Source organism: Sapajus apella, unplaced genomic scaffold (genome assembly GCF_009761245.1).
Source record: "Sapajus apella isolate SASKATOON/1434 unplaced genomic scaffold, GSC_monkey_1.0 scaffold6, whole genome shotgun sequence".
NCBI classification, from domain to species: Eukaryota; Metazoa; Chordata; class Mammalia; order Primates; family Cebidae; genus Sapajus; species Sapajus apella.
Genome location: NW_022436946.1, coordinates 44252785 through 44276500, shown reverse-complemented (window position 1 = coordinate 44276500; position 23716 = coordinate 44252785). Strand labels below are relative to the sequence as shown.

General features: G+C 42.0%; 1 protein-coding gene and 1 long non-coding RNA gene across 3 annotated transcripts in view; one reads left to right on the top strand and one right to left on the bottom strand.

Annotated features, from left to right (window-relative positions):
* The first annotated feature begins 849 nt into the window (after positions 1–849).
* Positions 850–22304, top strand: LOC116549531. The gene is made up of 2 exons (XR_004267925.1): positions 850–1447; positions 19298–22304. It is a non-coding gene; the product is annotated as an uncharacterized LOC116549531 (long non-coding RNA).
* PREP (prolyl endopeptidase) overlaps positions 1857–23716 on the bottom strand; it is a 128772-nt gene continuing 106912 nt past the window's right edge. For both annotated transcript variants that reach the window (XM_032275152.1, XM_032275153.1), the window contains 5 exons: positions 13596–13732; positions 10288–10382; positions 6904–7035; positions 6209–6365; positions 1857–2600 (listed from right to left, as the gene is read on the bottom strand). In XM_032275152.1, the coding sequence (XP_032131043.1) occupies positions 2306–2600; positions 6209–6365; positions 6904–7035; positions 10288–10382; positions 13596–13732 (816 nt within the window). In that variant the 3' untranslated portion in view covers positions 1857–2305. The remainder of the gene's footprint in view (positions 2601–6208; positions 6366–6903; positions 7036–10287; positions 10383–13595; positions 13733–23716) is intronic.

The following is a 23716-nucleotide window of genomic DNA, read 5'->3' as shown; positions in this document are numbered from 1 at the left end:
GCTGAGGCAGGAGAAGTGCTTGAACCCGGGAGGTGGAGGTTGCAGTGAGATGAGAATGCACCACTGCACTCCAGTATGGGCAACAGAGTGAGACTCTTTCTCAAAAAAATCCAGATAGAAAAATTAGGTCGGAAAAGAAAACTCATAACTGGAGGCCCATCATGCTAGGCATTTATAAATGTATGACTGTATTCCCCCTCATCATCAGTTGTGAAGTGACATTTGAGATTTGAACTCAGTCCTGATTGACATGTGAAGCTCAGACACTACACACTGTATTTTGCTGTGAAGCAGACCTCAGAAAGTATGATTAGATTCTGTGCAACCTTGAAAATGCTCTGGACTCAGTGGGTACAACTCAGCTATCTGTACTTCACACAACACAGGTGGTCTAGGAAAGAGGCTGCCTTTGGCTGGACTGTGCAAATGTGTTTTATTTTTTTTCCTGTCATGTTGGTCAGCAGTTATACCAAAGCTAGCTATCAGCATCTCTGAGTAGATGGTGATAAGGAGAGTCTGGGCATGCAACACCAGCTACTGGCACACTTTGTTTCCAGAGGGGTTATGATGAATCGTATGTTTAAGGACAGCTGTATTATATACAGTACAGCTAGTGCTCGACTTACGACCACGGTCGGGACCGCGGACCGGTCCTAGCACGATTTGGTTGTAAGTTGAGTAGGCTATATGTACAATTGAAATGGTGCATGCAGAGATGGTAGTGCTGCTGGAAGCTGGTCCGCACTGTCGTACGCCCAGCTGGGCAACGTTTGCGCTGCCAGACGCAGAGCAGTGGTGGCTAGCGATTGTGGTCGTAAAGTCAAATGGTCATACGTTGCATAGGTGGTAAGTCGATCAATACCTGTACTTAAATAGTAATGGAAAGCATGATTCCAGAAGAGAAAAACCAAGCCACGTAGCTGTCTTGGTATGCTTGGCATGCAGTGATATGCTTGATAGAAAATAGTATTTCTAATTTTTGACAACTTGGTAAGTAGAGAGAGAGGGAGAGAGAGCTCTTAAAAGCACACACATATACAACTTGGAAGACAGGACTTATTTGGAAAAATACAAATTATTGGAATAATGAAGTACTGTTTTAAGCCATTTTATATAAGGTTAAGATGTTGTATAAAATAATTATTTTCATCTTATGTGATAAAGCAAGACAAAGGAAAAAGAAAAACTGTTTTAAGTTAGATCAGCATTTCCCAAACTAATACCCAAAGGAACACTGTTTCATGAGATGTTAAAATATATGCCTTGAAAAAAATTGTGTGGATCAAAGTTTGAGGATTAGTATATCTTAAAAATCTTGGGGGTGGGGTGGGGTGTGGGCAAACCAAACCTTTTTTTTTTCCCCAGTTAAGTATGACTATTTCTGTTTCTAGGAGTGATCTGTGGGGGAGAAACAGCTTGGGAAATGCTGAAATTTCTGATGGTTAAGGTAAGATTAGATATATGTATCTGTTTGGATAATTACTCATGTGATCTCTTGGAACCTAGGATCCTTAGCTCCAAGGAACTCTGATTTCTAGGAATATTTTGTAAACAAATCAATAACAGACAAATAGGTGAAGAATCTGAATTTTTCCAGTCCACTGATTTTTGAAAGGAGGCATCCAAACCCGAAGACTAAGTGGTTAGTGTTTGTAACAGTGAGCCACCTCTGACGGACAGCTGCATCACCTCTAACAACAGAGATGGAATGGATGAACTCAACTTACTTTCAAAGCTAATATTCTATGACTTAACTGCTTGGAAAGTAACTTGTTGCAGAAAGGGGAAATGCTTTATTCTCACAGAAAACACTTCTAGAGTTGCCCCCAACATGAAGAAACTGGAAGTAAAGTCTCTCATTCTTAAATAACATTTATTATTGTTGCAAAGACGTCTTCTCCATGAGAACATTTCTCACATTTATTTAAAGATATACGGGTTATGGATATAGAAGCAAATTTCACTGAGGTGTTATATTGAAGGATGCCCGACTATGATCCTTAATTCAGCAATCTAATATTCACAATGTGTCTGTTGCCATTTAGCTATTTATCCAAACATGCCTTTAAAAAAAAAAAAAACACCACATGTGCCTAGACAGGGTGGAAAAAGAAATGTCAAGGGCTTGCTAAAAAGAAGAAGCCTATAAAAGATAAAATTCCCACAGCAGTTCTGTTCAACTGTAGTTTGTGAGTGCAGGAACAATGTTTCCGTGGGGAAGCATTATGCCCAGTGGTTTCCTGGTTTGAACAGTGGGAAAGCCCTTGAGGTTTTCTGTCGCTGTCAGGAGGGAGCGGGAAACTGTTTATGGAATCCATTCGATGTTCAGGCACCGTGCTATGAAAGCAAACATGTCTGAGACTTCCTCTATCACTTTGGCTGTGGGCTTCCCTGCTCCGTGGCCCGCCTTGGTATCCACGTGGATAAGCAGGGGGTTGCTTTGCTTCCTGCTGCGGCCCACGATGTACTGAAGGGTGGCGATGAACTTCAGGGAGTGAAGCGGGACCACCCGGTCATCATGGTCGGCAGTGAGGAGCAGCATGGACGGGTACTGGATGTCATCTGCTTCTGGTAACTTCACGTTATGCAATGGAGAGTATCTGGAAGGCAAAGACGCCTTCGTGAGGCTGGAGAACAACGCAGAGGTTTTTGCAGGACAATCCAGGAGAACTGGTATGGCACAGGGACCTATGTAGTTTACTAGGCTAACTTAACTAGTATATGAGTGACTACCACAGACTGTGTGTGCATGGCCATTTAGGCCGTGACCAGCAAGGGCTTCTGCACTGCAGAGCTGTGTCATTTATGTGGCTCCAACTTTGAAAGACTGTCAGAAGGAAGGTCACAGCGCTGTAGAAACAGCCCAAATCATAGGCACGCTTACTGTCCCTTAAGATGAATAGTTTCATGATCTCTAGACTTTTACTGCTACGTAGTGGAGTAATAATTAATTGTCTTTTTAAACTACTGGGTGTGGTTATAAGTCTAAGCCTTTCTTTTGTTGAGAAACTTGAAATCCACAGTATATGATAGCTTGCTGCCCCTTTATTCCAGGCTCAGTTCTGCAGTCTTAGGAAAAGCACAGGTCCTCTCTGGGCCTCGCTTCTTGTCTGTGAACTGAGGAAGCTGGACAGGCTGCTGGCTCTCAGTCCAGCAGAAAGCAGCAGCCTTCGAGCAGTGGAGGGGGCACCTTCTGAAGGACAAGGCAAGTTTCCTGGGTAAGTTAACAAAAAGGGTGCTAAGTATAAAAGTAATGTTGATTTTAACAGTGACTGATAACAGTGAAGTGAGAGAAATCTCTGGATATTTTTTCTTTGCATTTTCCTAATACGGGTGCCATGTTCTTCAAAGTATTTAATATTAACGAATAAAATCAACTGTTGAGTTTTATTTTGAAGGGTAAATAGTGAAAACAGTAAAAATTCTGCTCAGTTAACCAACTTGAGGCCAAAACATTCTCAGTTTCTGGGCTTCAGTTTCCCAACAGGTAAGTTGGAGATCCGTTTTTTGATCTCATTTCAGAGTGTTTTATGACCAACCCCATTCTTCCAAATAGCGGTTAGTTCTAAGGAGAAACAAGTTTGGAAAACCCTGCCTGTTAACAATAATCTCCCCCTTGGAGATTCACATGGAACATTTATACATTATCTGGAGAAAATAAATACATTAGGCTTTATCTCCTAGTCATTCAAACTTGGAACTCTACCTCTTTTTGGGGAAACACGTTTTAATAATTTTGGCCCTCCGTGAGGCATACCCCAGGGGGTGGGAGGTGCTGGGCTTGTGGAGCTCCCTGTAGGGGCTTCCTAGCTAGTGTGGGCTGAGTTCCACACTCATTTTACCAGCTACAGGGGAAAGGCAATGCAGCCCTGGGAGAGCGAGATTTGAAAATTGAAGCAGGAATATCACAGAGAAAAATATTTAGAACTTTTTTTGTTTTTAAATTAATTTTGAAAGTATTAGGTGTCTCTAATATTCTTTTGCCTTCAATATTCAATTAACTCAGTATTTTCAAATGAGTTTAAATAGGACTTGTTTCCCTAGGTGCCAGTTTTCTCCAACTTTTACCAATATGTGTCGATGAGGCCTGTGTGCACTGAAAAGTACTAACTTTCACAGTGAACTTTGTTTCCCCTTAGAGAACAGCATTTAGTAGTTTAAAGTACCCAGTTAAAACAATTCAGTCATTTTAAGTGTATTTCAAACTGGAGAGGCTAGCTGTAAAAAGCAAACAAAATGAAAGAACAAATTTTAGAAACCAGGCCATGCATGGTGGAGCGCACTTGTCGTCCCAGCTACTGGGGGCTGAAGCATGAGAACTGTTTGAACCCAGGAGGCAGACGTTGCAGTGAGCCAAACTGTGACACTGCCCTCCAGCCTGGGCAGCAGAGAGATCTTGTAAAAAAAAAAAAAAAAAAAAACTTTAGTTATTTTGGTCAAAATTTGTGGTTTACTAACAACAGGTGGAACAAGCTTCTTGTGCCAGTCTGAGAGCCACTCCTAAACACTGCTGATTAAAAATAAAATTTAAAAACTCTTACATAATGGAGAATGAAAGGCCAAAAAGAAGTTTTAATGTCTGTTTACTCATTGTTATCAATCACCATAGTGGTTTCAGGATACAAGGGACATTGTATAAGATTTCAATAATGCAACTTGCAGTTTCAAATATATGTAGCTATACTGAGCATAAAATAAGTTTAACTGTACTTGAATATATTCCTTTTTTTTTTTTGAGACAGGGTCTTGCTCTGCTGCTCAGGCTGGAGTGTAGTGGTGTATCTTGGCTCACTGCAACCTCTGCCTCCCAGTCTCAAGCCATTGTTCCACCTCGGCCTCCCAAGTAGCTGGGACTACAGGCAGCGCCACCATGCCCAGCTAATATTTTGTAGAGACAGGGTTTCACCATGTTGCCCATGAAGGGCTGGTCTTGAACTCCTCAGCTGGTGATCTGCCTGCCTCCGTCTCCCAAAGTGCTGGGACTGCAGGTGTGGGCCACCATACTCAACCCCCCTTCCCTTACTTTTTATTTTGATCTGCTACTTTAGGAGCATATATTCTTTGCTTAATTTAGAAAAGAAAATCCCAGCCAGGTGCGGTAACTCAAGCCTGTAATCATAACACTTTGGGAGGCTGTGGTGGGCGGATCACTAGGAACCTGTAATCACAGCACTTTGGGAGGCTGAGGTGGGCGGATCACGAGGTCAAGAGATCAAGACCATCCTGGCCAACATGGTGAAACCCCGTCTCTACAAAAAAATACAAACATTAGCTGGGTGTGGTGGCGTGCACCTATAGTCCTAGCTACTCGGGAGGCTGAGGCAGGAGAATTGCTAGAACCCAGGAGGCGGAGGCTGCAGTGAGCTGAGATTGTGCCACTGCACTCTGTCTGGCGTCTAGCGACAGAGAGATGCTGTCTCAAAAAAAAAAAAAAAAAATCCCATATATTGATATAAAGCATAATAATACCTTTTGATTGCTGCAGTAACAAATTACCACAACTTTAGCAGCTTGAAACACCACAGACTTCTTATCTCACAGTTCTGTATGTCAGCAGTCTGGGTTGGCTCAGCTGGGTTGTCTGCTCTGGGTCTCCCAAGGTCAAAATGAAGGTGTTGGCTGATTGGACTGTTAAGGGGAAACTCTGAAAAAAAACTACTTGCAGGCTCAGGATGTTGGCAGAATTCAGTTTTGTACAGCTGTGGGACTTAGGTCCTGTTTCTTGGATGGCTGTTGTTTGGGGGTTGCTCTCAGGTCTAGAGGACCCCTTCCTCCATAGTCAAAGCCAGCAATGGCAGGTTGAATCCTTTACATGCTTTCAATTTCTCTGACCTCCCTTTCTGCTGCATCCCTGGCTCCAGCCAGACAATGTGCTCAGCCTTTAAGGGTTTAAGTGATTTGTCACCCCCTAGATAATCCAAACAGCAGCAGATTAATATCCTGCCCCCCTCACAGCAAGTAGTACCTAGATAAGTGTTTGGGATGCCATCTTTAGAATTCTGCCTACCATATTTTTGTAGTTTGCTGCTTCTGTTAAAGACTAGATTAAAACAAGAAAGACAAGTAGGTATTCCCATCTCTTCTCCTACTTCTCGGTAAATTATATGCAAGACACTGAAGATGACAAAGCTCAAGCACTAATCCTGCTGTGTGACTGTTGAGTTTCAATCAGATCACTAACAACATATATATGTCAAAAGAGCCTTACTTGACAAGCCATTCAAAGTGTTGTTTGCTGTCCGAGCACCCATAATCAGTGGTCCAAGCATGGCCAATGGTATATTTATGAAACTTCAGCATGTCCATTACTCCAACTTGGGCAATAACACAACCAAAGAGGTCAGGTCGCTGATTTGCACAAGTAGCTAAAAACCCAAGGTAGAAAAGGGAGGCAGTCTATCATTAAACATCTACATAAACAAAGCAAGGCAATACTTACATGCTTCCAGAACCCTGGTTGCATTATTTATCCTCAGAGCACAGGAGGAAGCCATCAGAAATCACCTGCCCAAGAGCCCCAAAGCTCCCCACCCCCTCTGATATCTGTCAGAGGGGTGGGAATTCTCATCAGTAATACAGCTTTACTCCCCAAAGTGAATCCTGAAAAGCTTGACAACTTCTGGAAACACTGTATCCCCCGCTCCCATCCCCAGTTGCTTTCACAGTGATGAGGGGGATTAAGGGACTTGTCCAAGATCTCAGGACCTGCCCAATGCATAATAGGGTCTCTTTGTATGTCATTTATCAGATGCCCAAATACAAATAGTAGAAACAGGTTTTGCTCTCCTTATACCACTTTGTGGTCCTATCCACAAAGTGAATCAAGAGCTGCCTACAGATGGTGTATCTGAAAACCCCAAGAGGGCTAACTAGTAAGTACAATGAATAAAATCCACTACTTACCCACTAAGAGGCCTCCATTTGAACCCCCATTAATAGTCAGTCTCTTGGGAGATGTGTAACCTTCCTTGATCAGATACTCAGCAGCACACTGAAAGTCATCAAAGCAGTTTTGTTTGTTGGCCAAGATACCACCTACAATGTGCCAAAGTGGAAGATAGTTAATTAATAAAACCAAACATAAAAATAAATTTAAAGGGAATCCCAGTGATGATAGGGCACAGTTTCAACTACTGATTAACTTAAAAACAATGGGTTAACGCTGCATTAAAAAAATGCCTCAATTTAAGTTCTGTTATGCACTGTGGAAACAGATCATCAATACCACAATGCTAATCCATATGGTGGATCTGTATTTTTCTAAAAGCCTCTAGAACTTAAACAGGAAATGCCCCAAAGGGAACAGATGGCTGGTTATGAGAGAAGCATGATGATGAAAGGATAGAAGCATGTCCTCACAAGGAACCTGTATTCTGGGACACTGAACTTAAAAATATAAAGCGAGACCTGCAGCAGTGCTCAGCCCTGTGGGTTCCACCCAGCACCCACGCCAGAGCTGGCTGTGGGGGTGCTTGTGCCTCCCCTCCCTGCGAAGATGGAGGTGGAAGTGCTCTGCAGAGGCACACTTCCCACCCCACCTCTGCAGGAGTCGGACATGGTCGGGGATGGGGAGAAAGAAATTCTCCAGTCTTGCCCAAGGTTATTAATTTAAAGAATCAGCAGGAATTGGGTGGTGAGGTAGTGCCGCAGCAGACCACCACATAATGGTTTCTCAATTCCAGATTAAAAGACCTTAAACATTTCCCCAGAGAATCTGGACTTTATCATCTGCAAATCATTCCAGCATATTAAACCAAACAAATTACTTGGAGAAACATTTCAGGGCTGTGAAATATCTATAAGTAAAGGCCAAAAGTCAAACACATGTGCTCAAAGGAACAGATGTCTGAAATAACTGCCTTTGAAATGAACAAAGAACAGACACAGATCTAATTAGATATTTGAGATTAACCACTTCGGCTGAAATTTAATTAAAGATAAAGGAGTGCTACTGAAATGTTTTTCATATCAAAACAAATGTTAAGAAATTACCAGTTAATTTAGAACAGCTAGGATTACTTAGTTTCTAGGAATAACAGTATTTTGGGGATATGACTAAATTTTAAAAAGCATTAAATTTTAAAGTCAATTAACAGAATGGAATTCAGATTTACCAATGTTTTGTATCCTAGGCTGTAACTGGAAAAGGTCTATTTCTTGTCCTTGCATCATGGCCTAAATTTTGAAGAAGTTTATCAATCAGTCTAAACATAGTCTACTGTTAGCCTTGGTCAAGCTCGAACCTCCCTAATCCCAGGACTGGAAAATAACTTGGTTGTAATTAAAAGAATGAGAGAACAGACCAGGAGCTAGGGTCCTCTTCCTTATCAGAGCATGGTGGGCACCTCATGATCAGAGGGATTTTCTGGAGACGAATCCAATTCTTTCAGGAGACAGTCCCAGAATCAGGGGTCCATGTGTAGGGGGTATGGGGAATCAACTACATACAACTTAAATAGGAAATCAGGTGATGAGTACACACACTTGGGATGTAAATCAAACATAGCATGCAGAAAATTTATCATCTTATCACGATCTTTTAATATCAGTTTCACAGTGTGATATGTAAACACTAATATTAACTCAAAATTATGCAATGAATTCTATGCAGTTTCAAAGACAGTCACAGTTGATAGTTTCTGGGGTTGATACCTGGCAACAGTGGACCAGATGGCTAGCCACAAGCACTCACTGTCACTAAGGTGCCCTTGAGGAAGCTGGTGTCAGCCCCTGGGGTGCATGCTGGATGCCCAGAGGTCAGACCTAGGCCTTTCCTGCATATGGTACCTAACAGGTGCTTATGGAAGTCTTTTTACAGGTTTACCCTTATGTTTGCTGATTTCATTTGATGGGAAAAAAACCCAAAAAACTCAGGGCCTCAAGCCTCAGGTTTGGGATGGCATAGGAAACAGAAGAGAGGTACAGATCTGAAGGGTGGTCTCTGATGCTGAGGAGACTCTACCTGGAGCTGCTGACCAACCCCAGCGTCCTGGCAGAACTTACTATAAACAATGGCTGATGACAAGACTGGGGGAAGCACAGAGCTGGTGGAGGTGCTTTCCCACATCCCCCCTGCCCCAGAGACACACAACCAAGGCACGTGAAGAACTTTTTCAGACTGCTTTGAATGGTCAGGCCTATCTAGGTCTGACCCCTGGGCATCCAGCATGCACCCCAGGGGCTGACACCAGCCTCCTCAAGGGCATCTTAGTGACAGTGAGTGCTCGTGGCCAGCCATCTGGTCCACCGTTACCAGGTATCATCCCCAGAAACTACTGACTGTGACTGTCTTTGAAACTGCATAGAATTCATTGCATAATTTTGAGTTGATATTATAGTTTACACTAAAATCATAGTGTGAAACAGATATTAAGTAATAAGAGAATAAAATTTCTGTATACCATATGTTTGATTTACATCCCAAATGTGTGTGCTAATTCTGAACCCCTTGATTCACCTGATTTCCTGTTTAAGTTGTATTTAGGTCATGCATCATAGTCCTATGCGTGGACCCCGATCTTGGTTAGTCTATGAATTCAATTTCAGATACACAAAAGCCTGGGTGACGGGGTGCTCCACATAGAAAGAAATGGAAAAGATGCAGATGATCATTCAAAAAAACTGTGACCATCTGGTGTATAAAGTTGGGTATTAGTGAATTAGCTAGAATTTTGTATTGATAATATGCTTCAGGAGGCCAGAGAATGGAGATGGAATAAACCAGAAAAAAAAAAAAAAAAATGACTGCGTTTTTGTGTCTAAAACTAATGCATGATAGAGTCACAGCAGCCACGCTAGGAGGATGCGATTTCTCAGCAATGCCGGGAAGATCTGAGAAAACCGGCAGGAGAATACTGCTCCTTTCACTTCAGAGAAAATGACCCGCCTTGACTTCTGTTTCAAGACAGTCACCTAATACTAAACTGTAAAAACAAGGCTAATAGGAGACAGAATAAATACCAAAAAGCTCTCCAAGATTCACTTCTGACAATGATAATTAAAAGCACAACCTATGAGTTGTTAAACCCCCAAATAAAAGGAAATGCTTCTGAAAAATATGTACGTCATCTATTTATTATAACAAAGGAAAATAAAACGCGAAAAGAGTGAGTTGCTTTTATGGGGGGAGTGGTGCCTAAATGTGTTCGGTAATATCCTTGGTTTTCATTCTTCTAGCCAAAAGGCTTTCCTGCTCCTAACCCCCTCAGCTCATTCAAACAGGAAGGATCAGCACAACCTTTGCTTTGACTATGTCAGACTTGTGTTTCTGTAGACAGAACACCTCACCTTTATGCCACGTCTCTCCATATTCACCGCCACCTCTGATGTTGGCCACTGCCAGGATACCACCCATGTGTCTCACAAAAATAAGCCTGGAAACACTGAGAAACAGTAAAAACAGTTAGCCTTCATGAACTGCCTAGTGAAGACCATGTTACCCCTCTCCATCTCAAAAAAGTATATGCCCAAGAACACTGAGTAATACCATCTAAATAGGAGTTTGATATTCCTTACATTGCTTAAGTGAAAAATACGTAACTTCCAATTAATACCTAATTGCAAAGCTAATTTTTTTTGAGACAGAGTCTGGCTCTGCCACCCAGGCTGGTGCGCAGTGACATGATCATGGCTCACTGCAACCTCCACCTTCTGGGTTCAGGTGATCCTCCTGCCTCAGCCTCCCAAGTAGCTAGGATTACAGGTGTGCGCCACCACGCCTGGCTAATTTTTGTATTTTTAATAGAGACGGGGTTTTGCCAAGTTGGCCAGGCTGGTCTTGAATTCCTGCCTTCGAGTGATCTGCCTGCTTTGGCCTCCCGAAGTGCTGGGATTCTAGGCATGAGCCACCGTGCTGGAGCAAAGCTAATATGTTTTCACGGGCATTTGGTGTGTCTTATTTTTCTAAATTGATAAATATTTCACTACACAATTCATAATATAAACAGAGAAAAAACAAAACACTGCCAGCCCAGGAATGGATGGTGCTGGGCTCACACAGGAACACCTGATAATGGTCCTGTTTATCATTTTTTGAGTAACTTTCTCCAAACTGTTTAAGTTAGAAAATAAAAAAAAGCTTTTTCTAAAACACGGATTTTTAAACATGTTTTCCAGTTCTACAGAAACTTCTCAGTTAAACTAGCCAACACAGGGCGTGCGAGAGGTAAAGGAGATCAGGAATAGAGTTCTCAGGGCTGGAGGATATTTTCTAGAGATAACGGAAGCAACTGCAGCACAAACCCTCTAGGAAAGTGTTAAGTCCTTCGGAAAATCTGGATTTTATTTCCCCCTTCTTTTACCACGATGACCCTAAAAGTACTGAGTGACATTGCTGTTAGTTAAAATTAACTTTGCTTTGAGAATTATTTCTGAGAATTGTGTCACTCTTTTAGAAACTGGGGAAATCACGGGCTTCTGCAACCTGAAGGCTCTTGATGGCTTGAATGCTAATTTCCTAAATATCGAGGATGAACAGGAGAGGTTGGAAGACTTAGGGTAGATGTATCAGACCATCCAACCACACCTTATTAGCCAAACTGTTGTTCAATCACCTGGTCCTCTCTTCAAGATTTTCCTGCATCTCTGATGGTCTCTCCTGAGACTACTATTAAAGGCACTGGGTGCTGGGATGAAGATGGCCCTGGGACTTATCTCTTGAATCCCAAAAGGGCAGGCTTAATAAATGCTTGCTGCCCAAATGAACAAAGACAAGTGCTTGTTTTAGGTACAGTAGATCCACTCAGGAATCGGTGTTGTCTTGATCCTAGCCCACCTGCTGGGACCAGGGAAATGGGGCTCAAGGTGACTCATTATTCACTGAGAAAGCACATGTTCACTGCCCCACACCCGAGCATCCCTGTGAGCTAAAACTGAAGCCTGTATTTTAACACTTTGAGTCATATAAGGATTAGGTTAATACAATAAACCAACGTTTATTGTCTTGCTTTTTTATTTTTACAAGGGGCAAGGAGGCTTGCATTCCTAGAATAATCATCTCAGGGAATATATACGGCATGTAATATTAACCCATAGATATCGATGTGTTAATATTACATATTTGTTATTACAACCATAATAAATCTCATTGTCTGTGAAACTTTGGAAAGAGATGGGAAGTTCCCATGTCTGGAATGCTGCCTGGTAGATGGCGCTGTCAATACAGGATGAATGAACAGCAACCGTTACGACACTTTTCTAACTAGTTTCCCTTCATTTACTCATATGATGATGCCACATATCTTTTGAAAATACTGTTCTATATCATGATTTTACACAAAAGCCTCCCATCAGCTCCTTGCTAACAAAAAAGTAAATGCAAACTCCTTAGCCAGATACTCGAGATCCACATTTTCATTATAAATTACTTGAGGGCAGGCATCGTGTTTCATACTTCATTAAACCTAAAAGAGCTTCTACAGATACTGAGTGCTCAAAACAAAGGAACAGTGTTCTTGTATTCAACTTCAGGACAGATGGTTACATCTATTCTGAATTTATGTCCTGGTAGTCACCAGTCTATGAATCTCTTCCCAAACAGAAAAGATCCTGGAGGAATCTGTGAATCAGATTTCATAAGGGGTTCTATTTGGAAGATGGCTCAAAGCTAGTCTTGCTGGTAGGAAACTCCTTGTTTTTATTACAAGTGCTCAAAGCAAATTCCACTTTATATTAGCAATGGGATACTGAAATAAAGTTTGCAAATAACAAAGAAGATATTTATACCAACAGCAGCAAACATATGAATGTAGAATTTTCTCCCTGAAAGTAGTTATCTGGGAAATAATCATAGAAACAGTGAGCATAGAACAGTCTGAAATAGATGATGTAACAGAGTATACAGAAAACATATTTATGGCTGAACGTTAAGACAGTCTATTTTAAGACTTTGCTGGTGAAAAATATCAGCTAAGAAATCATTCCCTCTGAAGAGAATACTGAAGGTACCGCGCAGTGGAGCAAATGGCAAACATTGAAGAAAGGAGCTTCCTTTAAGACCTCGACTCATGCTAATCTTCTGGAGTCATGCAGTCATAGCCTCCCCACCTAGTTCTGAAACAACCTATTACCCTGAATGAAATTTTTTTTTTTTCCCCCAAGATTAGCTTGTAAATGATCCTTCAATTCCTGGTCAAAATTTCAATAGTTAACACAGAATCCTGCCCATCTATGGAAAAAAAGAATTTTGTAGTACTGTATTTTATTTTATTCGAGACAGAGTTTTGCTCTTGTTGCCCAGGCCAGAGTGCAGTGGGGTGATCTCGGCTCACTGTAACCTCCACCTCCTGGGTTCAAGTGATTCTCCTGCCTCAGCCTCCTGAGTAGCTGGGATTACAGGCACCCGCCACCACACCCAGCTAATTTTTTTTTTGTATTTTTAGTAGATATGGGGTTTTACCACATTGGCCAGGCTGGTCTTGAACCCCTGACCTCAGGTGATCCACCCGCCTCAGCCTCCCAAAGTGCTGGGATTACAGGTGTGAACCACCACACCCGGGCAGTAATGTATTTCAGAAAGATGATTAGTAGAGCACTGGTTTGTTTCCACTCTATGGAAAAGATCAAACACTGGCACTGTGAGTGCGTTCCGAGCTCACCTGTAGTTGGGTGTGATGGATATGTTGAAGCCACCATAGCCATATAAGAAAGCAGGATGAGAACCATCCAATTTTATGTCTTTTTTATGCACAATGAACATTGGAATCTTTGTACCATCCTTGCTGGGGTAGAAAATCTAGAACATAAGAAGACAGAATATAAGATTTAGCATTACTTAGTAAATACTGCATGCTTTTAAATGGGAAAAACAATAAATTCTCTCTTTATGATGTACAGTGGCACGATTAAAACCTATTGCCTCTAAAGGGCTATTTGGTGAAGCATCTTTCAGTTTTTATGGAGAGAATGCAGAGCAGTTTAAAGAGCCTGCCTCTGAAAACGGAGACCTGCATTTAATTGTTATTCCACCACTACTTGCTGGTGCCCTTCGCAAGTCGTTTATCCTCTCCCAGCCTCAATTCTGCATCCCCACATGTGGCCATCGTGCCCACCTCTCCGGGCCTTCCCGAGGCACACAGAGAACAGGCTTTCCACTCTCTGCTCCTTCTCACCCCTCTCAGCATTGACAGAGGCAGATTTGCCATCCTGCCAAGCAACTTAATCTAGCAAGACTTATACTCCAGAAAACAAATTTTATATTCAACTTCCTCTCAGAATGTTAAGATGCTCAACACATCATTTTCCTATGCTGAGCTACTAACTAAATGTTAGCAACAACAAAACTTACTAGCTCAGAAAGCTGATGAGGGAAAACATGGAAATCCTATTATTCCCAGTAAGCAACGACCCTTCTCTCCACTATTGATAACTAAGGTTCCTGAAGTCTTCCTGAATCTGGGGTACCTCAGGCAAGTTCAAAGTCAACATCTTCATAGCCTTTTGGATAAAGGATTTGAAAAGAGGCATAAGGAGAGGAACATTAAAAGCTAGTCAACTGACAAGTCATAGAATAAATTATAAGCCACAAAACGCTGATAATGCTTTTTTCTCCTGAAAGGAAAGCTGTGAATAGCTTTCTCTTTGGGTAAACATGTTTTTACCCCAAACAACTCCTAAAAAGTACCCCAGTTTGGAATCATCTTGTTGACCTTGTGTTCTAGTCATAGGTATAAGCCTTTACACTTCATGTGACCTGGAGCCATATTTTATCCATAGCTTTTTAAGGCAGCAGTTCTGCTGCAGAAAGCTGCCACAAAGTCCATGGAAATAACCATGGGGGGGAGCGGAGGGAGAGTGGGCAGGTATGCAGATTTAGAGATAGGAGTTATGGGACCATGATAAACACCTGCAAGTCTGGTAGTTTTTTGAAACCTGCCAAGCAACAGTAACATAAAAAAGCATTTTTTTTGGACTCTGCAGAGAAATACTGAGATACACTTAAGTTTGGCATCTGAGGAATCATGGAGAATACTCTTCAGAGTTCAAAATTATCAGAGGGGATACAGTTTTATTTAAAGTTATTTAGTGCCAGTTAGCAGCTGGGTAGGTACAAGTAAACACGGAGTAAGAGGAACAAATTCCAAGGGACTGGCTGGGATTAGTGAGCTAAAACTCAAGACTTAGAATTCAGAGCATTATACCCACAGAGGCAACAGCATCAATGAGCAAATGGGCAAACCGTCTCACGTGATGCTACCTTCACAAATCATCTGTTTAAAAACTCACCTTCTTCCCTCCATCCCAGCTTCTCCCCTAGTTTCAAATCCCAGTCCAGCTCAATTCTCCCCAGGCTGACCCCTCCGCATGCACCCTAATCTCCACTCAGCCAGCTGGGCTGCTGCACTCCTCATCCCAGCTAACAGACTCTCAGACCCTCCATCTGTTCCCACAGTGCTCTATCTCTTGATGCTTCATGACACTTCAACTTCCTCCTCCCATATCACTTTTCTTGCTACCATCTGTAAGATTTCCAGTGCCTGCAAGCCAGCCTGCAATTAGCTCTCTTATCTGACTCCAGGGCAAAATCATCCTTTGAGAATACCACTGAAAGCATGAAGTTTCCATTATCCCCGTGGTTGCAGAAATATATCTAAGCTTTAAGTTGATGTGGTTCTAATGTTAAAAACAATATGTTGAATTTGGTCCAAAATGAAAGGACACTGCAAAGATGACTTTACTGTGGGGAAGAAAACTCCTTACAGGAAGGCTATTTTAGTCTTGAAATAAGCATACAGGCATACCTCGGAAATACACTGAATTTTTGGTTCCAGACAACCACAATAAAGCAAGTCATACAAATTTTTTGGATTCCTAATGCATATAAAAGTTATGATTACACTATATGGTAGTCTATTAAGTGTGCAATAGCATTGTCTAAAAAGTGTGTATGCCTTAAAAAAGGCTTTACGGCTAGAAAACGCTAATGGTTATCTAAGACTTCTGCAATTCATAATCTTTTTGCTTGTGGAGGGCCTTGCCTTAGTGTGAATAGCTACTGATCGATCAAGGTGATGGCTGCTGAAGGCTGGAGTGGCTGTGGCATTTTCTTAAATGAGGACAACAGTGAAGTATGCCACACTGATGGACTTTTCCTTTCATGAAGGATTTCTCTTTTTTTCTTTTTTTTCTTACTGCCTCTGTGATTGAAGAAATAGCAGTGAAGCATTTCTCTGTAGCAATGGAATGCTGTCTATGATGGTTAATACTGAGTGTCAACTTGATTGGACTGAGGGATACAAAGTATTAATCCTGGGTGTGTCTGTGTGGGTGCAGCCAAAAGAGATTAGCATTTGAGTCAGCGGGCTGGGAAGGCAAAATCCACCCTTAACCTGGTGGGCACAATCTAATTAGCTTCCAGGTATATAAAGTAGGCAGAAAAATGGGAAAAGGAGAGACAGGCCTAGCCTCCCAGCCTACATCTTTCTGTTGTGCTGGATGCTTCCTGCCCTCGAACATCAGACTCCAAATTCTTTAGTTTTGGGACTTGGATTGGCTCTCCTTGCTCCCCAGCTTGCAGACAGCCTACTGTGACCTTGTGATCATGTAAGTTAATGTTTAATAAATTTCCATATATATCTCTCTCTCCTATTAGTTCCATCCCTCTAAGAGAACCCTGACTAATTCACTGACAGCATTTTACCCACAGCAGAGCTTCTTTCAAAACTGGAGTCAATCCCTTCAAACCCTGCCAGTGTTTTATCAATTAAGTTTATGGAACATACTAAAACCTCTATTGTCATTTTAACGATGTTCACCGCCTCTTCATCAGGAGCAGATTCCATCTCAAGAAACCACTTTATTTGCTCATCCCTAAAAAACAACTCCTCATCCATTCAAGTTTTATCACGAGATTTCAGCAGTTCAATCACATACGCAAGCTCCACTTCTAATTCTTGTTCTCTTGCTATTTCCACCACATATGCAGTGACTTCCTCCATTGAGGTCTTGAACCCTTCAGAGTCATCCATGAAGCATTACAATCACTTCTTTCAAATTCTTGTTAATGCGGATATTCTGACCTCCTCTCCTGAATCATGAATGTTCTTCACGGTATCTAGAATGGTGAATCCTTTCCAGAAGGTTTTCAATTTACTTGGCTGTCATCAGAGGAATGTATGGTAACTATAGCCTTACAAAATGTATTATTTCTCAAATAGTAAGACTTGAAAGCCAGAATTACTGGTTGATCCACAGGCTGCAGAACGGATATTGTGTTAGCAGGCATGAAAACAACATTCACCTCCTTGTATTGCTCCATCAGAGCTCTCGGGAGACTAGATGTGCTGTCAATGAGCAGTGATATTTTGAAAGAAAATCTTTTTTCTGAGAAGTAGGTCTCAACAGTGGGCCTAAAATCTTGAGTAAACCATGGTGTGAATAGATGTGCTGTCATCCAGCTTTGTGTTCCATTTCTAGAGCACAGAGTAGATTTACCACAATTCTTAAGGGCCCTGGGATTTTCAGAATGGTAAATGAGCACTGGCTTAGCCCTTAAGAAGAAAGTCAGTCTGTCTTTGAAGCTTTGAAGCCAGGCACCGACTTCTCTCTAACTATGAAAGTCCTAGATGGCATCCTCTTCAAATAGAAGGCTGTGCTGTCTACATTGAAAATCTGTTTAGTGTAGCCACCTTCAACAGTGACCTTAGCTAGATCTTCTTGAGAACTTGCTGCAGCTTCTACATCAGCACTTCTTGCTGCACCTTGCACTTCTATTTTATGCAGACGGCTTCTTTCCTGAAACCTTCTGAGCCATCCTCTGTTAGCTTCACACTTTTCTTCTGCAGCTTCCACACCTCTCTTGGTCTTCACAGAATTGAAAAGAGTTAGGGCTTTCTATGGATTTGGCTTTGGCGAATGTTGTAGCTGGTGTGACCTTCTAACCAGACCACTCAAACTATCACCGTATCAGATATAAGGCAGTTTTGCTTTCTTATCATTCATGTCTTCACTGAAGTAGCATTTTCAATTTTTTCAAGTTCTTTTCCTTTTCATTCACAACTTGACTAACTCGTCCTGAGACAGACCAAAAGCTAGCCAAGCCTCTTGCACATTCCTTCTTCACTGAGCTTAGCCCTTTCTGGCTTTGACTTCAAGTAAGATGTGAGAGTCCTCCTTTCACCTGAACGTTTAGAAGCCACTAGAGGGTTGTTCACTGCCCTAATTGAGGCCCAAGGAGAGGGACTGAGACATGAATTGGTCAGCAGAGTGATCAGGACACATATAACATTTATCAATTAAGTTCACAGTCTTATATGGGTGTGGTTCATGGCACCACAAAACAATTACAATAGTCACATCAAAGATCACTGATGAGGGATCTCCATAACAAATATAGTAATAATGGTTTGAAGTATTTTGAGAGTTACCAAAATGTGACACAGAGACACAAATAAGCATGTATTGTTGGAAAAATGGCACTGACAGACTTGCTTGATTCAAGATTGCCACAAATCTTCAATTTGTAAAAAAAAAAAAAAAAAAAAAAAAAAGGCAATTATTTGTGAAGTTCAGTTATACAAGGTATGCCTGTACATGTAATATACACATGAATAACTATCAAATTCCTCTGTGGACACATGCATGTACACAGTAGTATTTTCTGACATTTCCATTTATGGAATGGTAATTGATAGTAAACCTAAACCTGCCTCTTCAAGAAAAGGGCAAATAATTTCTGAGTCTTTTGATAACTATGGAAGGAATCCATACAGACATTTTAGAAACAGCCCTTCAAAAGACCCTAGGCATTTTCCATCATGTACTTTCTACTTCTTTGATTTAACCAAAACTGGTTTCCCCCTGAAGCCACTCCCTGCCCGCCCCCCAGCTTTGTATTTTAATGGGTACAAAGAAGCCCCTTCTTTCAAAACTTTAAGAGGCTTTGGGAGTGTCTCCTTTCTCATTGCCCTGAATTTGCTGGGTCAGGAGAAGAAGCTAATAAACTCCTTGCTTCCATTTGCTTCCCACACCTGGCCAAGAAGCTCCACATCAGAGTCTACCCCAGTGGTTTTTGAGCCTTATTGACTGGGCCTATGTATCTGTGAAGAAACTGTTAAAAATACAGTTTCCCAGGCTTTATCCCCAGAGTTTTGGATTCCACAGGTCTAGGGCAGAGCCCCAAAATGTGCAGATTTAACACATAGCCTATATATTCCATGGCAGGTGGATCTGGGCTCAAAACACTGGTCAGACCATCTGCTTTGTCACTTCCTCTTTCCCTACCAATTAATATCAACTTAACCAGATATTTTCTCATAATTTTTGATCATTTTAATGCAAGTCTCTATACTTCTTTCCTCAGGTCTCCTCTGATTTCCCTCAGTGACTTTAACAGTAAAGCCTGTCCAGCATCCTCACATTACAGGTACCTGAATGCCTCAACAGCAAGACGTTAGTTTCCACCCTACCCTAGCCCTTGGTTCCCTCCAGTGTTTGCTGTGTGTCTATTATGTGCCAGGGACCGTACTCTGCCCTGGAGATGTAAAGAAGGCGGGCTGTGTGATCCTTGCCCTCATGGGATTCAAGAGTCTACTGAGACAAACCAAAAGCACAACACTCACCCATTACCTTGGTTATGAACTTCTGCAAGGAACTAGGACAACCCCCACTGTGGTTCCAACTTGCCCTGTTGCCACTTCTGTCATTTCCTTACCCCTGAGGTATCTGCTTTTATTTTTTAAAACAACTCTTATGAAGACATTCAGTTCTTTATATTCTCTCTGGCTGTCAGCTTCCCTTGGGCTTTCCTTGCCCAGCTTGGGAGCCCTGGGCAGCTCTTTAAATGTCACTAAGTTTGGAACTCCTTTAATTCCAACTCTGACCCATTGGATTCCTTCTCCTCCCCTGGGCTGCTGGACACTCAGAAAATGCCAACTTGCTTCATTACAAATGCATACTTGAACTCAGCTGGGCCCTGAACTTACGTCTTAGGTCTTTTCCTTCCTAAATGTCTTCCATCTTTCCCCGCCTAAATTAATTCAAGAGTAGCTGTTTCCAGTGTTTTCCATTCTCCTTCATTTCTGACACCACCATTTGCATCCCTACTCTGTCTCTGGCCTTGCCTATCCCTCATAGGGTCCATCTGCTTGGAGTTCTTGGTAAAGCTTCTGCTAACTTCATTCAGCCTCTGCAACCCCAGAGAAAGGAGGATTGCTCTGTCTTGATTCCATCCTTTACTGCCTCGACTACTACTGTGACAGCTTTTGTTTTGTTTGTATTTTTTCCCTTTCTTTGGCATACAAATAGACTCAAATTTCTCTTATCCTAGCCAACAAAACCTTATGTATCACCCTGTCTGCCTCTTAAGCTACATTTCCATCTTTCTAATAGATTAATCCTGAGCACCCCATACTCACAGCTTACCACTTTCCCACCCCATTGATTCCTATCCCCATCATGCTCTTTCAAAGGTAATCAATGAACATTTGTCTTTCTCGTAGCCCCTCCATCCCTGCCTCTACCCTAGTGGTGTATATCCTTTCCAATATTTTCATGAGCACACAGAGACATACCTATTTACATGTTCAAATATACATAGGTTATTATTACATAGTGATAAATGGAACTGGGCTGATATTGGGCTATGATTCACTCTCCCTCCTCTTCACTTAGCAATTTATCATGGAATTCTTTTCAGGGTAAAACACTCAGATTTATCTCATTTTAAAAAATGGCTGCCTAATATTTCATTCTATGGATGCACACACATTTAACCATTTTCTCACTGATATTTAGGCTATTCTTTATGTTCTGTGATTGGTAATGATGGAATAAATCCCTTTTAGATAAATCTGTAGGATACATTCTTGGACATGGACTACTAGATTGAAGTATATGTGCACCAAAAAATTCAATAAATTCGAACGAAATATCGTCCAAAAAAGACTTAATAACTTAAGCGCCCAATGACAATGTTTGCCTAAGTGTCCATGTCTCATCAGCAATGGATGTTAAAATAGATTTTAATTTTTACTAGTCTAATAGGCAAACACTGTCATTTCCTTATTGTATTTTTTTAATTAGCAAAGATTTTCAGAGCCATTTTATATTTTGTCCTTGGAGAACAAAGTATGCCTGTTCTTTCATTCTGTTAATTCTCCTTTCTGATTACAGAAATTTATCTTACATTAAAGGGTAGTCACCTTTTTTCTATCATGCTTTGTTTATATTTTGTCCCAGTATACCACATTTTTATTTTTTTTAACTTTCTTTGTGGTGTCTTGAGGAGCAAGAAGGTGTTAATATTTATGTACCCAAATATCTATTTTTCCCTTTCAGCTTCCTATCTTATAAACCATTCTCTACCCCAAGTTATAAAAATATTTGTCTATATGTTCATCTTGGTTTTTTACATTTATATTTTATTTTTATACATGGCCTAGGATCTAACTACTTTCCCCCAAATGGCCAGCTGTTATACACCATTTATTAGAGACTCTGTTCTTTCTCTTTCCCTCACTGTTCAGAAATGACATGTTTGAATTGGTTCCCGTCCAGGCCTCATCCCTTTCAATCTCTATATGGCAGCTGCTTCTATGTCTTCCTGGGTGGAGTATTTCTCTGGCTCTTTTTCATTTCTCTAAATCTCTGTCAAGATTCCTAATTGATCCATTATTGGCTCCTCTTCCTCCTGTTTTGCAATTTTCTATACTTGGCTGTCTCTTTTCTCTTTTCAGATTCCCTCTTTGCCATCTCAGAGAGCTCCAACAATCTGCTCTATGTAAAGGACCTCCACATCCACATCTGCAGGCCCATAGCCAGCCATGTGTTTCCTGGAAGTCACCCGTGAGGGGCTGGTTAAGAAGCCCATCAAGTTGCCTAGGGTATGGGGGTTCATGATCTCACGTGGTGGATGACCTGTCCACATCTCCAAATCAACATGCCCAGACACACCTGTGCACCTGGCTCCGCCACGGGCCTCTTACGTGGGCTAGCAGCAACACTCTTCTCAGCCACCCTACTGTCAACCCTCAGGATCATCTTGTGCCAAGGTCCCTCACACCCAGGCACCCATTTGGTCATTTGGTTTCACAAGCGTCTTCTCTGCCATTTATACAGGCAAACGCACTCAGAGCTCTGTACTTCACTAGCACCATGACCAATTAGTCTCCCTGACTCCTCTCATCGGCTACAGTGGAGTTGCGGTAGGAATATTAGAATCTTAAACTATTATTAGTAACATATAAAATGTCATTTATACATATATATAAGAGCCATGAGTGCCTGATAAGTAGACAGTTGTCACAGCTTAACTGTATGTGTCGTTTCTTTACCTGGTAGTTTATTGCAACCACAGTACTCAGGTTTAAGTTAAAAAACAAAATTACTTCCTTTCCTTTTTCCCATACTGTAACCAATGAGAGAGCTGATAGGCTACCTCCATTCTTTCTGAGTGTCCACTGTGCACACCTATTTGTAGTGGGATGCCAGAGCTTTTATGGGACCCTCAATGGACAGGAAAACAAAGTGCTCACATGGGATCTAACAGACGCCCACTTGAGCAATAGAAAACATATCTGTCATCCAGGGCTAATGGCTCATCATGTGAGGCAGACAGGGCCCTGTCTTCCTTCTTCTTGTCAACAGCAGGGTAAATGGGTTATATGATAGATCCAGTTCAACCAGGAGCCTGGACCTGGCACCCCCTTTCACCTTAACAGACTACAAGCACCACCAAAGAATCCATGATGAACAAACAGATGGTCTTTGGAAGGACCCGTAAGATCTTATGAGTGAGACTATCTTAGAGCATATCAATCTGAAGCCTTCATGAGAGACACAGTAAATAAAACCAAACATTATGACAGTGATTGAAAACAACGGTTAGTACTAAGCATTAGTGAGCCAGCCAAAGGCTGACCAAAGTTACACACTATGCTTCTTTCCTTAATTTCATTTTCTTCTCCTTCAAATGTTAAGACTGTTTTGGCATCTTGGGCAGCTGGAGAAGGTGGCCCTAGCCCCTGTTGTTGTGAAGAAGCAGGTGGCCAAGGTGATGAATTCCCCAAGAAAGGCCCAAGAATGCTGGCACTTGCAGGACCTCTGGCCCCAAGAGATGCTCACCAGCTTTGTCAAGCGGCCCTGCTGCATCCAGTTGCAGTGACAAAGAGCTGTCCTCTAAACATGGCTGAAAGTACCTTCGTTGAGGAACCAGTTGGTCCAGGCCTTGGGCAGCAAAGTAACACTCAGCTGCCTAGGCTGGCCCACAAGTACAGACCAGAGGCAGAGCAAAAGAAGAAGCGATGGCTGCTGTTCCGGGCTGAGAAGAAAGCTGCCGTCAAAGGGGAGGCCCCCACTGGAGACCACCTGTCCTTGGAGCAGGGGTTAACACTGTTGCTACCTTGGGGGAGAACAAGGCGGCTCAGCTGGTGATGACTGCGCACAACGTGGATCCTTTCAGGCTGGCTGTCTTCCCATCTGCCCTGTATCACGAGAGGGGCGTTCCCTACTACATCATCAAAGGAATGGCCAGGCTGGGACGTCCAGTCCACACGGGGACCTGCACCGGTGTTGCCTGCACACAGGTTAACTGGGAAGACAAAGGAGCTTCGCCTAAGCTGGTGGAAGCTACCAGGACCAGTTACTATGATGAATATGCTGAGATCACTATCACTGGGGAGGCAATGTCTGGGGTCATAAATCTGTGGCTTGCATTGCCAAGTGGCAAAAGGCCGAGGTCAAAGGACTTGCCACTCAACTGGGTTTAATGTATACTGTTGCG